The sequence below is a fragment of the Erythrolamprus reginae genome, chromosome 1, assembly GCF_031021105.1.
Source record: "Erythrolamprus reginae isolate rEryReg1 chromosome 1, rEryReg1.hap1, whole genome shotgun sequence".
NCBI lineage: Eukaryota > Metazoa > Chordata > Lepidosauria > Squamata > Dipsadidae > Erythrolamprus > Erythrolamprus reginae.
In genome coordinates this window covers 320,632,285-320,647,135 of record NC_091950.1, presented here as the reverse complement: position 1 = coordinate 320,647,135, position 14,851 = coordinate 320,632,285, and the positions used below count along the sequence as shown (strand labels likewise).

At 39.5% G+C, this 14,851-nt stretch overlaps 1 protein-coding gene across 2 annotated transcripts in view; it reads right to left on the bottom strand.

Moving 5' to 3' along the window:
* Positions 1 to 2,809: 2,809 nt before the first annotated feature.
* Positions 2,810 to 14,851, bottom strand: part of SASH1 (SAM and SH3 domain containing 1) — a 171,718-nt gene continuing 159,676 nt past the window's right edge. For both annotated transcript variants that reach the window (XM_070733679.1, XM_070733680.1), the window contains 3 exons: positions 13,539 to 14,626; positions 10,956 to 11,087; positions 2,810 to 6,271 (listed from right to left, as the gene is read on the bottom strand). In XM_070733679.1, the coding sequence (XP_070589780.1) occupies positions 6,020 to 6,271; positions 10,956 to 11,087; positions 13,539 to 14,626 (1,472 nt within the window). In that variant the 3' untranslated portion in view covers positions 2,810 to 6,019. The remainder of the gene's footprint in view (positions 6,272 to 10,955; positions 11,088 to 13,538; positions 14,627 to 14,851) is intronic.

Genomic DNA, 14,851 nt, shown 5'->3' with positions numbered 1-14,851 from the left:
ACGATGCCTGCAGGGAATGCCCTCTTTCCATTTGCTGGAAAGTTGCCCTCTTGCAAGAATGAACTGCTGAGTCAGGGATGAAGATGGATGACTCACTTTGCAAAGGAAGGACGCTTACAATTTTTGCTGATTTCTTCCTTTTTTTATGATTGATAAAGTTGAGAAGTGGCTGCTTGACAGTTACCTAAATCTGAAAGACAGGTTTGTTTGACTGAAAGTAAGGCTGTTCTTTAACGATGGAAGATCCTTCTAGACAGATGGTAATCCCCAACTTATCTTCTACAGCTTCATGCAGGCAGTCCTTACTAAACGACCATAACTGGCAAAAACATCACCACTAAGTGACTGATATTAAGAAAAACATTACAAAACAACAGCCGACTTATGATGTCAGTTCCACCATCATTAACAGAACAACCCATTGTCTTTTAAGATACCATGTGATTTCAATTTGCAATTTTATTAGCAGATTCTCCATTATTAGACACTGGCTGTGATTGACAAATGTCAGTCATCTGATTGAGGGATGATGGTGATTATGATAGTAAATGCCCACCGGTTGCAAAATGCTTGAATTTCAATCATGACTGAAGGGACACTACACCAGTTGTAAATTGTAAGAGGGCTGGTTGTAAAGCTATTTTTTCAATGTCACTGAAAATTTAGTTACTGAACAGGGAAACCATTTAGCGAGGTCTACCTTTTGAAGGTTTTGCTTCATAAAGCTCTTGAAATGTAATTTTTAAAAATATTTACTTGAAGTTCACTATATTTTATTCTTATATTCCAGTTTTATTGTCATGTCTTATTTCATTGGAAGCCATCTGCAATCTATGTAAGTATTAAAAGATGATATTATAAATAAAACAGCCCAGGGAAATTTTCAAACTGATAGCAAAATGGCAGTTGATACTTTATTATTTATTTATCTATTTTGTCAAGCACATATTTTATGTGTGTGTGTGTGTATGTTGTGGTTAGCTCTGGCCCAGCTCCTGCCCCAAGGACTGTGGATGTGGGGGAGACATCCACATGCTGCAGGCCTGTTTTGCCCCCCCGGTGGAATCTGATGATGAAGGCTCCTCTGACCAAGAAGACATGAGTGACAGGGAGGAGGAGAGTGTGGCAGACAGCTCAGAAGGAGATCAATATTCTAGCTCCTCCTTGGATTCGGAACAAGAGTTAATGATACAGCCACGCATGCGGAGAGCGATGCATAGGCAACAACAACTGAGAAAGAAAATGAGGCCACCTGTGGTTGGGTGGGGCTGTGGTAATTAGTGAGGCTGCTATAAAGAGCAGCCTGTGGGTTTGGCCATTGTGGAGGATTATCTGATCATTGTGTTTCCTGACTGCTTTACTGACTTTGACCTTTTGTGTGCTGATTTTTCCCCGCTTTGAAACTAAACCAGAGCAAAGTGTTTCACTTTGTGAAAGAAAAAGGACTGTGAATTGCCTCACAGCTGCAAGCTAAGTATCACAGAACTGATAAGGGACTTGTACAAATTACCAGTTTGTTTGGAGATGAGTGCTCTTTGCTATACCAAAAGAGGGCTTAGTTTAAGTGACTTTTCATTATAAAGAACATTGTTTTGAATTTTCAAACGTGTGTGTCTCTGAAATTTGTACCTGTGAATTTTTGGGAGGAGTCTACCAGAGAGCCTGGCAGAACATTGTATAAACATGATTTGAATACATGAAATGAATATGAATAAAAGGAAACATTAGGACAGGGATGGTAGGCACACCACTTATGCAGATACATTTGATCTGAGCAGTATATAAATCAGTACGATCCTACATAATTGTTAAACATGGCCCAGTTTTCCCACCATGTATTGTATTTTTTTGTTTTTGTAACAGCCTTCAGTACTGAAAATTGAAATATATATATTTATCCCAGGTACTAATACCATTAGGGTGATTTCATGGAATGGCATGTTACTGTTACTTTCTATACGTCATATAAATTGTGTAAAATCCACTTTTTCATTGTATTTTTACTAAATACAGAACATTTGTTAGCTGTTCTATTTAACGCTATGTAAGAGAGGAAAAATATAAACTAAGTCAGTCACTGGAAGCAATAAATTTTCACTTTAGTAACCATTACCTGACTAAATTAAGCCTATTTATGGAGACAGTAAGTATCAATTTGGGAAGGATGAGAAAAATAATGCATTTGTTTTTCAATTTGGCAATTTGATGTTGGCTGGGAAATTTTGGAAATTGAAGCCCACACAGCTTAAAAGTTGCCAAGTTTGAAAAACACTGCTATAAATAAAATGACAAGAGAATAGAACCAGACTGAATTTCCAGGGGAGCATCACTTTGAAGCAGTGTTTTGATAATTCTCACCCGCCAGGACCATATTGTGAAGGATCCCAGATCCCAACTGGTTTAATTTTAACAGATCAAAACTTTAAATGGAGTATGCCAATAGATAGCCCAGAACACAAAGTACTGAAAAGAAGGCTGCAAAATAGGTTCCATAATTAATAACCACTTTAACCCATGGCTGCCAAAATCTTAGTTGGGAGAATATCCAGGAATGAACGGGGTTAGGAATGATAGCTCCACATCTATCTCCAGAATGCTCTTTCCCAAATGATAAGTGAAATATACCAATGAATCTGACAGCTCAACTATTGTGGCAGCTGTGAGACCTACATGCCAGCTTGCTAAGGAAGACACTTCCAACATCTAAAAGCTCTTTGAAACTTAACACTTCAGCAAAATTCTACTCTCTTTCTTTGGCCTTATTGTTTGCATTTTTATTGCAGTTGTGTAAAAGAACGTTAAAAAGATAATATATCAACATGAATTTTATTTTCCTTTGAACAATAGTACATAATTGTAGAATTGTTTTCATACACAGAGAGAAGTCATTTTGTTGCTTCTTTTCTGGATGTAAAATACAACGGTAATCTTTACACATTTATAAGACACCCCCCTTTTTTCTCTCTACACAACTTTCTGCTATGGAAGCAAATTGCAAGAACATATTGATGCTGGTATATTACATCTACTTACATTATTTAAGAACAGTAAATGGGAGAAAAATAAGTTATTTAAATATACAGAAAGTGCAACTTTTGTTAGTTGTTACATAACTTGCTTTTTTTTTAAAATTCCCAAATAAATCGCATTTAGAGTTTTAGTATGGACAAAATATGTGGCTTAAAAATGAAACAATACACATGTACAGCTATGACTTGGTGAACTGACCTTTATTGCTGCACTACAGTTTGCATAAATAAGATTAATGAGGAGTTGTGCTCTGATATCTTTATTTACAGCATTACCACTTGCACCCAAAGGCAAACTTATAATTAGAACAATTCTCAGGAGGACCATGAAGCATGTCTTGCTGCCTCTTTGATTAACTGCTGGTTAAAAAACATCCTCCATTATATTAAAATGGTCCTACCTGTCCGTGGAAGATCAATACAAGAGTCTTGCTTAATGTTAAACAGCTTCCAACCTAAGGGGTTTTTCTATATCACCTAGACTTTCTCTGCAACACTGAAATACTAAATGATTTAATACTTTTTCAGAATCAATATGAATGCTTGGGAAATGGTCAGCAGTTGTGTTAGTTGTTATACGTACTATAAATAATATGTATTTTCTATGCATAAGGATTGTATGTGAACCAAAAGAATAAACAACACGTTAAAATTATTTTTAAAAAGTATACAGCAATATCAACAGAACCAGCATTGAATTTGTGTATTTCTGATCTTAGTTTAACAATCGGTATCCTTCCTAATGAGTGTACTTCTTGAGATATATAAAATACTGATATTTTTTTTTGTCATTCTGTAATTCTGTAAATGTGAAACCTTAGTGGCATTGTTTATACCCTGACATATTATTGTGGCTGCCTTCCAGCTTCCACTAAACCATTTGTGGTAATTATTTTTTTAAATCTACTTCAACAGTATAATAATAAATGAGAATTCCAGATAAATAATAAATGAGAATTCCAGCTAATCTTACAAGTTTATAACCACACAATCTACACACGGAGCACATCTCTGCATATATAGTCATCCGTTAATTTAATTAAAAACTAATAAATTTGTACATGAGAAGAAATGTTCACCACATTCCTTTAGTGAGTAGAAATCTTTAATCATTTTTGTGCTTGTCACAATAAACTAATAAAATGAGTGAAGATTGGAATGGTAAGGATTTTTTTTAAAATAGTAAAATTCCTCAAATACCTGATAACTTAAAGACAGTAAGAGGAGAAAGATACCTGGTGCAAAAGAGTTCTTGGAAAGGCAGAATCATGCTTTGCAGAAATGTTCTTAGCTAAATATTGCATTTTTTGAAGTTGTAAAATGATTTCTTATTTAGAGGTAATGCAATGGGAGGCACAAAGAGGTGATGAGAAACTATCTGAAATCAGGCTGAGTCCATGACATCTTCAAATTATTGGGGCATCACTTACCTGAAAAGCCTTAATTATTATAGCTAATTAGTAGTTAATAGATACTACTGGACAATCGAAGTGTCAAGCTTATTTGGTATATAATATGCCCCACCACATACAAAAATAAAGTTTATCTATATTCACAGAAACAAGGAAGAGATTTTACATTGTATAGTTTAATAGTTTTAGTAAACAAAAACATGGTACCACAAAGAAAAAAAAACAAAACCAGTTTGCTTCAGCAACCCATTGTAGTAAATCATTTCAATATCTAATAATAGACATATTTAGCTATTCTTACAGGAATTATAGCTTGAGATTTCCCCCTCGCCCCCAAATCTCACTGAAATAGAATTATTTTTCTGACTCTCTGGATGAGGAGTGATATTTTGCTTATTCAGCCAGTTAGTTTTTCTTTGGGGCAGAACCCATGTGCCATTGATAGGGTCAGGATACCAAGTCAAAGCTGCAGCAAACCGAATGACAATGCATCACAAATACACAAAATTGCAATTAACATGGAAAAGCATTTTATCATATTTATATATATCTATGTACATACCAAAGGCAAAATATCTTTCAGCCTTTTAGTAATGCCAGCAAACATTAACAGCTATAAACATCTTGTTAGCCTGAGAACTAAAGTCTGCAATTTCAAAAACAGCAACTTTACATAAGGAGATGTTGTGAGATATAGGAAATCTTTAAAATAAGCTATTGGTAAATCAAAACTGCAACAATGAAAGATCTTGTAAATCTGAAGGCTGGTAAGTAAACTGCTCGAAAGCATTTTAAGGCAAATTAAAACTGACTGCTAAATAGAACTTTAAAAAAACCTTTTATTCTATAGAAAGGAACTTTAAAAAATGGGTAAGTTGCAATGAAGATCAGCTGAAAGGTATAAAATTCAGAACTCTGGCCTAGCTACTGTCAGATGGAAATCTGTGGACCTCACCTGTTGGTCCATGCCTCATCTTCTGTTTATGGGGAAATTCAAAAGCTATGTGTTCCTCAACTCTGACCTTCTAGGAAACTATATTGGAAAGGTAAAGCTTTATTAATATATTTTTATATAAATTGCTGAAATAGAAAGGACATGGAAAGAACCTCTATTAGAAGCAAAACTAATCTTTAATACATTTGTTGTGATTATATTTTACCTCAGTAGGATATATAAATTTGAATTAGAAATCCTTAATGGTTAGCTGTGCTTTAGCCTTTGAATCCAACCAAAGTATCTAGAGATCTACAATTTGCTACCCCGTTTCCCCAAAAACTGAAGATGTTTGTTGTTGACTTTTCAAGGATATAGAACTTTTTTGTAGTGTCCAAAAGCAAGGCTAAGAGTCCATAGCAAATGAAAACTATTGCTTGTGCCTTTTCTTTGAGGAAAAACACTTTCCTGTGGTGGACAGCTGATAGTACAGTTTTATATGAAGAGGGATAAAACTCCAGCCTTCTCCAGGACCAGATTAAGCCTGTTCCCAAAAGGTTTCCTGGGGCAATTAATGATGAAATTGCTTTTAAAAGAAATGATAAGTTTTCCAACAGAAAAAAATACTATAATTCCAGAATGGATTAAATTGTCTTTGGGTTCAGAAGTCTCGCTGCTGCTAAAAGCTTGCTTATATGCCTCTCTTCAGTGATGCCAGCCTCATGAAGTGACGTTTGTGACAGAGAAGGCACTTTACTTAAGTCATTGATTCCTGCAGCTCTGAGAGAGACTGAGTACATTGGGAGACCAACAGAAACTAGCCAATCAGTTATAGAAGAGATATTTCCAGGTGATACAGGTTTTCGGCAAATTTCAGTGAGGCCACCACTTGGAATCTGTAGCAAAAGAAAAAAACAATTTAAGCTGTTGTCTGGCCTTTTCTCCATTTTGAAGAAAAAGCAACATCAATCTGTTCCATGTAGAAAGAAGCTGCTGTGATTATTGAATTAAATCTAAATACATATTATCTTCATATGAGAGAATGTGAGAATATATGTCAGTTCTTCCTGTGGGCGAAATGGTATAGTGGGAACATTAAATTAATTATTCTTTAAATACTTCTTTTTTCAGAGTTCTTTGCAGTGGCTTCCGTAATGCGTTCCTTAAACTAAACAATGCATCCATATTCTTGTAAACTTATAGTAGCAATAGCACTTAGACTTATATACTATTCCACAGTGCTTTGCAGCCCCATCTAAGCAGTTTACAGAGTCAATATACTGCCCCTAACAATATGGGTCCTCATTTTACTGTTCTTAGAAGGATGGAAGGCTGAGTCAATCTTGAGCCAATGAGAATCGAACTGCTGGCAGTCAGCAGAATTAGCCTGTGCTAGTGCATTCTTACCACTGCGCTACCACGGCTCTTAGGGGGATTTCACACTACATAGTTATCTGCTTCTTGCCATCAGTTTCTAGCAGTTCCTGCAGAAGCAGCAAAGTTAAATAAGAGAAAAAACTTTGAGAAGTGTTTAAAGGAAAGGATGTTAGTGATACATTGGGAACATGGCTCCGGACCAGGATATCTGCGAGAACGCCTTCTGCCGCACAAATCCCAGCGGCTGGTTAGAGTTGGTCTTCTCTGGGTCCCTTCGACTAAACAATGTCGTCTGGCAGGACCCAGGGGAAGAGCCTTCTCTGTGGCGGCTCCGACCCTCTGGAATCAGCTCCCTCCTTAAAACCCACCTCTGTCGTCAAGCGTGGGGGAACTGAGACATCTCCCCTGCCTGTGTAGTTTTGTGCATGATATGACTGTATGTATGCTTTTTATATATTGGAGTTTCTTGCTTTTAGACTTTCTAAATGTGATTCTGTTATTTTAGACTCTAATTATTAGATTTGTCATTATGTATTATTTTTATCACTGTTGTGAGTCGCCCCGAGTCTACAGAGAGGGGCGGCATACAAATCTAATAAACAAACAAACAAATAAATAATAATAATAATAATAATTTCTGTGCTGCATTAGTACTGCAAAGGTTGAAGGTTGTCACCACTGCCAACACCCCCCCCCAAAATAGGCTACCGTATATACTCGAGTATAAGTCGAGTTTTTTAGCCCCAAAAATGGGCTGAAAAACCCGACCTCGACTTATACTCGGGTGACTGACAGGTCACCACAAGAGGGCGCAAGCGGCTTAGGGAAAGACAGCCGTCTTTCAGCTTGAAAGAAGCGGCAACTGCCTGGTTAAGAAGGGAGAATCCACCCCCTAGCCAAACAGCTTTTTTCCTGTTTAGCGCTTGAACGCTGCGCTAAACAGCAAAAAAGCCGTTTGGCTAGGGGGTGGATTCTCCCTTCTTAACCAGGCAGTTGCCGCTTCTTTCAAGCCGAAAGACGGCTGTCTTTCCCTAACCCGCTTCCTGGAGACCGCTAAGGATAGCGCTCTGGGAGAGGGGGCAGCTGCCCGGTTAAGAAGGGAGTATCCACCCCCTAGCCAAACAGCTTTTTTTGCTGTTTAGCGCTCGAACGCTGTGCTAAACAGAAAGAAGCAGCAACTGCCCAGTTAAGAAGGGAGAATCCACCCCCTAGCCAAACGGCTTTTTTCCTGTTTAGCGCAGCGTTCGAGCGCTAAACAGGAAAAAAGCCGTTTGGCTAGGGGGTGGATTCTCCCTTCTTAACCGGGCAGTTGCCGCTTCTTTCAAGCTGAAAGACGGCTGTCTTTCCCTCAGCCACTTCCTGGAGACTGCTAAGGATAGCGAAATGGCTTTTTTCTTGTTTAGCGCGGCGTTCGAGTGGTTGGCTCTTGCGTGCAAGCAAAGGAACCTGCCAACCACTCGAACGCTGCGCTAAACAGGAAAAAAGCCGTTTGGCTAGGGGGTGGATTCTTCTTTCTTAACCGGGCAGTTGCCCCCTCTCCCAGAGCGCTATCCTTAGCGGTCTCCAGGAAGCGGCTGAGGGAAAGGTGGTGGTCTGCCTTTCCTTCAGCTCGAAAGAGGTGGCAATTGCCCCGCCTTCCTCCAGCCGCTTAACCGAGCGCTTCAGGAAGGTGCCGCCTCTTTTCGTTGTAGGAAAGGAAATCACGACCTGACGGTGATGGGGGTTCCAAGCAGGCAGCAATCACCAAAAGAAGGTGATTATATCCATGGAGGCACCTCCCCCGCCCGCCCTGGGATTCCTTGCTGCAATCCCAGCTTCTCAGCTTTTTAAAAAAATGACCGTTTGGGATTACAGCAATGGATTTTTCCAATAGAAAATTACCGGAGTGGCCGATGGAGGGAGGTTGTCCTCTGAAATGGCCAGAGCAAGGGGCGGATGGGAGCGTGTGGTCCTAGCCAGCTATCCATTTGCCGGGACTTCACTTTCTGCCTGCCCCGCACCAAGGCTCCTGCCAGGTGAAAAACGTTTGCCAGACTGCATGACCCCCCTCGTCTCAGTGGGAAGGGGCTGGCTGGGTGGAAAAGCAGTGAGCTATTCCCTCCCGATATTCCCTTCCCTCACTCACTCGCCTTTATTTTGCCGACTTGACTGCCTTTTCATTCTATTCCCACGACCAACTCCGCGGGCGCCCGCTCCCTTCGCCCACACTTCCCTCCCGGTGCCTCTTGGGAGTTGTAGTCTTTTCGAGGAGGCGGGCTCAGCCGCTCTGCCCAAAGAGACACTACGGCTCCCAGAAGGCTAAAGGGAGCGTGATGTAAACTGTGGATGCAGCCGAAAGAGACACCGGCAGGCGTCCTGTCAATGGGTATTTCCGTGGTGAGGAGGGGGGAGGGGGATGCCAGACTGAGTTGTTTTTCTAGAATGAAAAGCACCGGTGCTCAAGCCTTCCAGGAAAATTACGGTAGTTCTCTACATCTTTCATTTGGAGACTTAGCCCTGCTTTGTGCTCTGCACCTGAGCAGGGGTGCCCCCCTCCTCTGTCTTAAAGTCCCTGTCTTATACAGTTGGCGTTTTACTCATTGCCAGTGTCAAGGCATTTTAAGGGTTATTTATGCATTTTATGCTATATGCTGTTGTATTGTTGTTACATTTTATATTGCTTTTTAGTTGTTGTGATTGTTGTGAGCCACCCAGAGTCCTGTTGGAGTTGGGTGGCAAGGAAAGAGGGAGGGAGAGAGGGAAGGAAGGAAGGAGTTAGGAAAGAAGGAAGACAGAAAGAAAGAAAAAAAGATGGTAGAAAGGAAGAGAGACAAAGAAAGATGGTAGGAAGGAAAAAAGACAAAAAAGGAAAGGGAGGGAGGGAAGGGACTGAAGAAGGAAAGAAAAGGAAAGAAGATAGGCAGACAGAAAAAGAAAGGGGGGGAAGAAGGAAGAAAGGAAGGAGAGAGAGACAGACAGACAGACAGAAAGAAAGAAAGACCTATGACCACAATTGAGCCCAAAATTGTGGTTGTTAAACAAAAGCGTTGTTCAGTGAGAATCACCACATTTTACTCAATCCATGGCATTTCCTAGCTCTAACAATGATGTGCAAGCTAGGGAAGTACTGGTACATCTGAAGGTACCATATGTGTAATGTTCTAGTTATGGTTAAATGTGTGGCAGAAAGTGGACTCTGGGTTTGTTTTTCCTATTACAGTAAGTGAGGTTGAATGTACCGTATACAGTATACCGGTAATTTTACAAGAGCTCCCTCCCTCTCTCTCTCTCTCTGTAAATATACCGTACATATACAGTTTATATAGTAAACAATGTACGATATATTTTTGTGTGCCTGTGTGTAATATGTATGTATACATATGGCATATATACATAGAATTAAATAGTATATTTTGGATGTTCAGTAATAGTAAATAGAGAGGGAAATTGTATCTCTTTGAGGCAAGGAGAGGCCAAATATCGTAACCCTAACCCAAACCAGCAGGAGCAGTGGGGGCTTGAGGTAAGTACATTACTTGCAATTTTTTTGCCTATACTGCCTTGGGGTACATATACCTGTTTACCCTCTTTTAAACTTACAGAGCTAGTTTACTGGTTTTCTTTGAAATAAATATTCTAAAACATTTACTCTACTGATGCCTCAATTGATGTAATTTTATTGGTTTCCATTTTAATAAGTTACCAGTAGCCGCTGCATTTTCCATCCTTGACTTATACACGGGTCAATAAATTTACCCCAATTTTTGTGGCAAAAGTAGGGCCCTCGACTTATAGTCGGAGCAACTTATGCTCGAGTATATACGGTAATTTTGTTTGGGGGGCGTTTTTAAAAAAATGAAAAGATAAGCTTTCATCTTTTAATATTCGACTGTTCAAGGTTTTCCCAACCTGCAATTCAAAGTGGCAAAAATATCAAAAAGACTTAGTTTTTCTTTGCTTTTATCACAGGCCCTTGAACTTGCTACAGGGGATTTGATGCTTATTTTATTTAGCATATGGTAAATACATGGACTTATAGTAGTTCAAATGTTAATATCCAGTCTACCAGCCATTCAAGGACAGGGTGGTCTATATTGAAAAAAATTAAGACATTAGGCTCTTGATGGCCATTCGGACACAATGTGATACATATTTTGTCGAGGAACAACACAGTCACACCGAGGGGTATAAAAAATGATTTAATGAGATTCAATGCTGGCTTACCGCCATGCGGTGCTGCTTTCTCAGCTGCTTCAGTCGTACTTGGTCCAGGTTTGTTGCAACATCCTTTTCAGGGTGATCTAAGTCTTCAGCATACCTTTGCACCAAGGGTTCAGGAATCCCGCAACGGCCATGCTGCAGATGAATTGCCCAGATGAAAATTCAAGTTATAATGAATTAAGCAAAATTCTAGTTAACGAAAGTGTCCCTTCAGGTATTAAGTAATGGTTCCTTAAAAATTATAAGCAGTTTAACTTGGTAACTATCTTTCCCATATATTTGCACATCTACAGTTAAGATTTTATTTCCACCCCCCAGTAATTGTACAAGGGTTTTCTGTAAATTACCGGGTAGTAAATCTATTTCTTAAGAAAGTTTGTGGAGATTCTCAATCATCCAGGTCATGGTTGTTCCAAATATGCATTTCAAAAGACAGTTGGACTTTCTTGGTTTTTCAGCTTCTTGGATGTAAAGCAAAATGTTTTCAAAGAAAAAACCCCCAAGAAAATACAGTTGCTTTTTGAAAAGCACCTTTGGGGTATTCCTTAAGAAGCATTTAAAATCACTGCCTTAATCTATTGCTCTCGAAGTGCATTTCTCATAATTTCCATTCCTACTGGTGATACGGGTGTTAAATTCAAAACATTTGAAAGGCATAATATTGTGGGATGCTGGTCTTGAGGAAAACATTGGTGTAAAGGGGCTCGACAAACAAAATCAAAACAAGCAGACTTTTAAAAAAGCAGACTTCAGTATGCACTTAACTTTACCATTAAAACCGATGGATCTTAACTTTACCATTAAAACCGATTAGGTCCCACAGAGTTGGCCTTCTCCGGGTCCCGTCGACTAAACAATGTCATTTGGCGGGTCCCAGGGGAAGAGCCTTCTCTGTGGTGGCCCCAACCCTCTGGAACCAGTTCCCCCCTGAGATTAGAACTGCCCCCACCCTCCTTGCCTTCCGCAAACTCCTTAAAACCCACCTCTGCCGTCAGGCATGGGGGAACTGAAATATCTTCCCCAGGCCTATACTGTTTATGTATGGTATGTTGTGTGCATGTTTTTTTAAATTATGGGTTTTTAGCTTTCTAATTATTGAATTTGTATTATATATTGTTTACTGTTGCTGTTGTGAGCCACCCTGAGTCTGCGGAGAGGGGCGGCATACAAATTTAATAAATAAATAAATAAATAAATAAATAAATCTAAGATGTCCCTGCAAAGCCAGTTTGGTGTAGTAGTTAAGGCATCAAATTATAAACTGGGAGAGTGCTAGTCCCACCATAGTATGTACTGAGCCAGGTGAGTGATTTTGAGACAATCATTGTCTCTCAGCCTTAAGAAGCAAGCAAGAGGAAACAGCAGGAATTTGTCCTGGCAGTAATTAGGGGTCAAAGCTGATTTGAAGACACCAAAAAAGAGATGTTTCTAATTTTCCTTCATTGAGCCTGTTCCAAGCAATATAAAAGTGAATATCATCTGTTGCTTTGATAAATTTATATATACTGCTCAAAAAAATAAAGGGAACACTTAAACGACACAATATAACTCCAAGGAAATCAAACTTCTGTGAAATCAAACTGTCCACTTAGGAAGCAACACTGATTGACAATCAATTTCATTTTGTTGTGAGCACACTCAACTTTGTACAGAACAAAGTATTCAATGAGAATATTGCATTCTTTCACATCTAGGATGTGTTATTTGAGTGTTCCCTTTATTTATTTGAGCAGTATATTTATATATAAATAGTAAGCCATTATGTGCTTCCATACAGATGGTATTCACTACATGGAAACTACAGAAGAGTTTGGATTTTGCAACTTCTGTTACATTTTTGACATACAGTAATTCCCACATTGATAATTACTAATATTCAAAATGAAAACTTTTTAGCAGGATAGTGAAAATTGTTTAGTATAGATGAGGTTCATCCATTGTGCTCGAAGAGGACCTTGAAGTCTAATGGGTTGTGGACTGTACGCGATGTGTCCGCAGATAGCTGATAAGGCCTATTCAGGCACAAACTGTTCTGCCACATGTTGGGCAGACATGTGTTGGCAACATTGTCGCAGCATAGTATATAGAGCTACCAAATAGCTTACTATACTCATGACTAGAACAGAGTACAGTGGTACCTCTTCCTAAGAACGCCTCTATGTACGAACTATTTAAGATTTTTTTGCCTCTTCTCAAGAACAATTTTCCACTTACAAACCCGAGCCTCCGAAACTGTAACCGGAAAAGGCAGGGAGAAGCCTCCGTGGGGCCTCTCTAGGAATCTCCTGGGAGGAAACTGGGCCTCCACCCTTCCTGTGCTTTCCCCAATCACACGCATTATTTGCTTTTACATTGATTCCTATGGGAAAAATTTGCTTCTTCTTATAAACTTTTCTACTTAAGAACCTGGTCCTGGAACGAATTAGGTTCGTAAGTAGAGGTACCACTGTATATCTACTTATGATTATTAAAATATACGGATGTATTTGAGGTACGATTCAAGACATTCTAAAGAATTAGAATTAGAATGAAAAGAATTAATGCCCCAAAGAATGAATGTTAGTAAAATGTAGCATTTTCTGGCACCTTATCAGAATAGGGCTCCTCTGTAAGATCAATATCTTCAGACTGCAGCTTATTTTCTATCAACATTTCAAGATCCAGTCCTCTATTACAGGCTATCTTCCTTACTGAAGAAGGATCGAGCTTTAACACGTGTTGCTGGACACTAGCTGTTTCTGGAAGGTCGGACAACCAAGGAGGCCTTATGCTGGAAGGACTTTTGGGTTCCTGATCAGGAAATGTTCTGCACGCAGTCAGTTCATGGGCACTGGAGGAACCCTGTAGGGTAGCTTTTTTTGCTGGCAAAGACGGAACATCTGAGCAAGAAAGAGTTGAAGGGAGATGACAGTGTCCATTAGAAATGCGTTCTCTGTTTTTTTTCGCTGGGACTGGCGGTGGCTGTGAAGACGCTTTGGGTAGCGTTTTTGCTTCACTCATGACCTTCTGATCAGTTTCCACATCTTCTTTGGAGATAGAAGTATTAGCTCTTCCAAAACCATGGGTGCTTTTTTTACAACTTTCAAAAGGAGTCCAGGTCATACCATAGGACAAGGAAGATGTCCGAGCATCACAGTTCTCGGGCAAACGCTGAGGAAATAATCTTGCAGAAGGCATGGTTGCTGACAAGCTGACAAATTCCTTTCTCTTCCCCTTAAGGGCGTCAACAACCTCTTTTCTTTGATTAGCCGCCAACAGCTTTATTATCTGCCCACTGCCTTCAGACTCAGTTGATTTTTTTGATGAATCCAGAGGTAAAGTATCCACTGATTTTATACTACCAGTGCCAATATTTCCATGAAGGTCTCCGAGAGAATGGGATCTTGGCCACATCGGCATATTTGGCGCTCTTTCTAAAACTTCCCAACTTCGGCAGACACCAACTGGCAAACTTCTACCTTTCTTCTTGAGATCCATAGCTGTTGGCAGCTTGAGACGGTTTTTGGAAATTGGGTGCGCAAAGGTGAACTGGGTTTTCTTTTCTTGCTGATAAGCTTGTGTTGATTTAATTAAGGGTAGATTTGGAAAATTCACCAGTGGGTTTCGGTGGAAATCCTTAAAATGGTATTCGCCAGCTAATTTTGAGGGCAGGATGCAAGGGTGACGTATTTTAGCTGAAACAAAATGTAAAGTTTAGAAAAGAAGTAGATCTTTGAAAGAAATCAGCATCTGCTTCCTCCTTGCCCCCTGGGATACCCATGGTTTATTATTTATCTTTGTTGTATATATAGAGAAACAAAATTCTGAGGAATACTCTTTCCCGATTCCTAAGAGGTCAGTAAGTGGCATGCATAAGTGCACCAGCGTGCCTTCCGTCCCCTGTCCTAATGTTTCTCTCT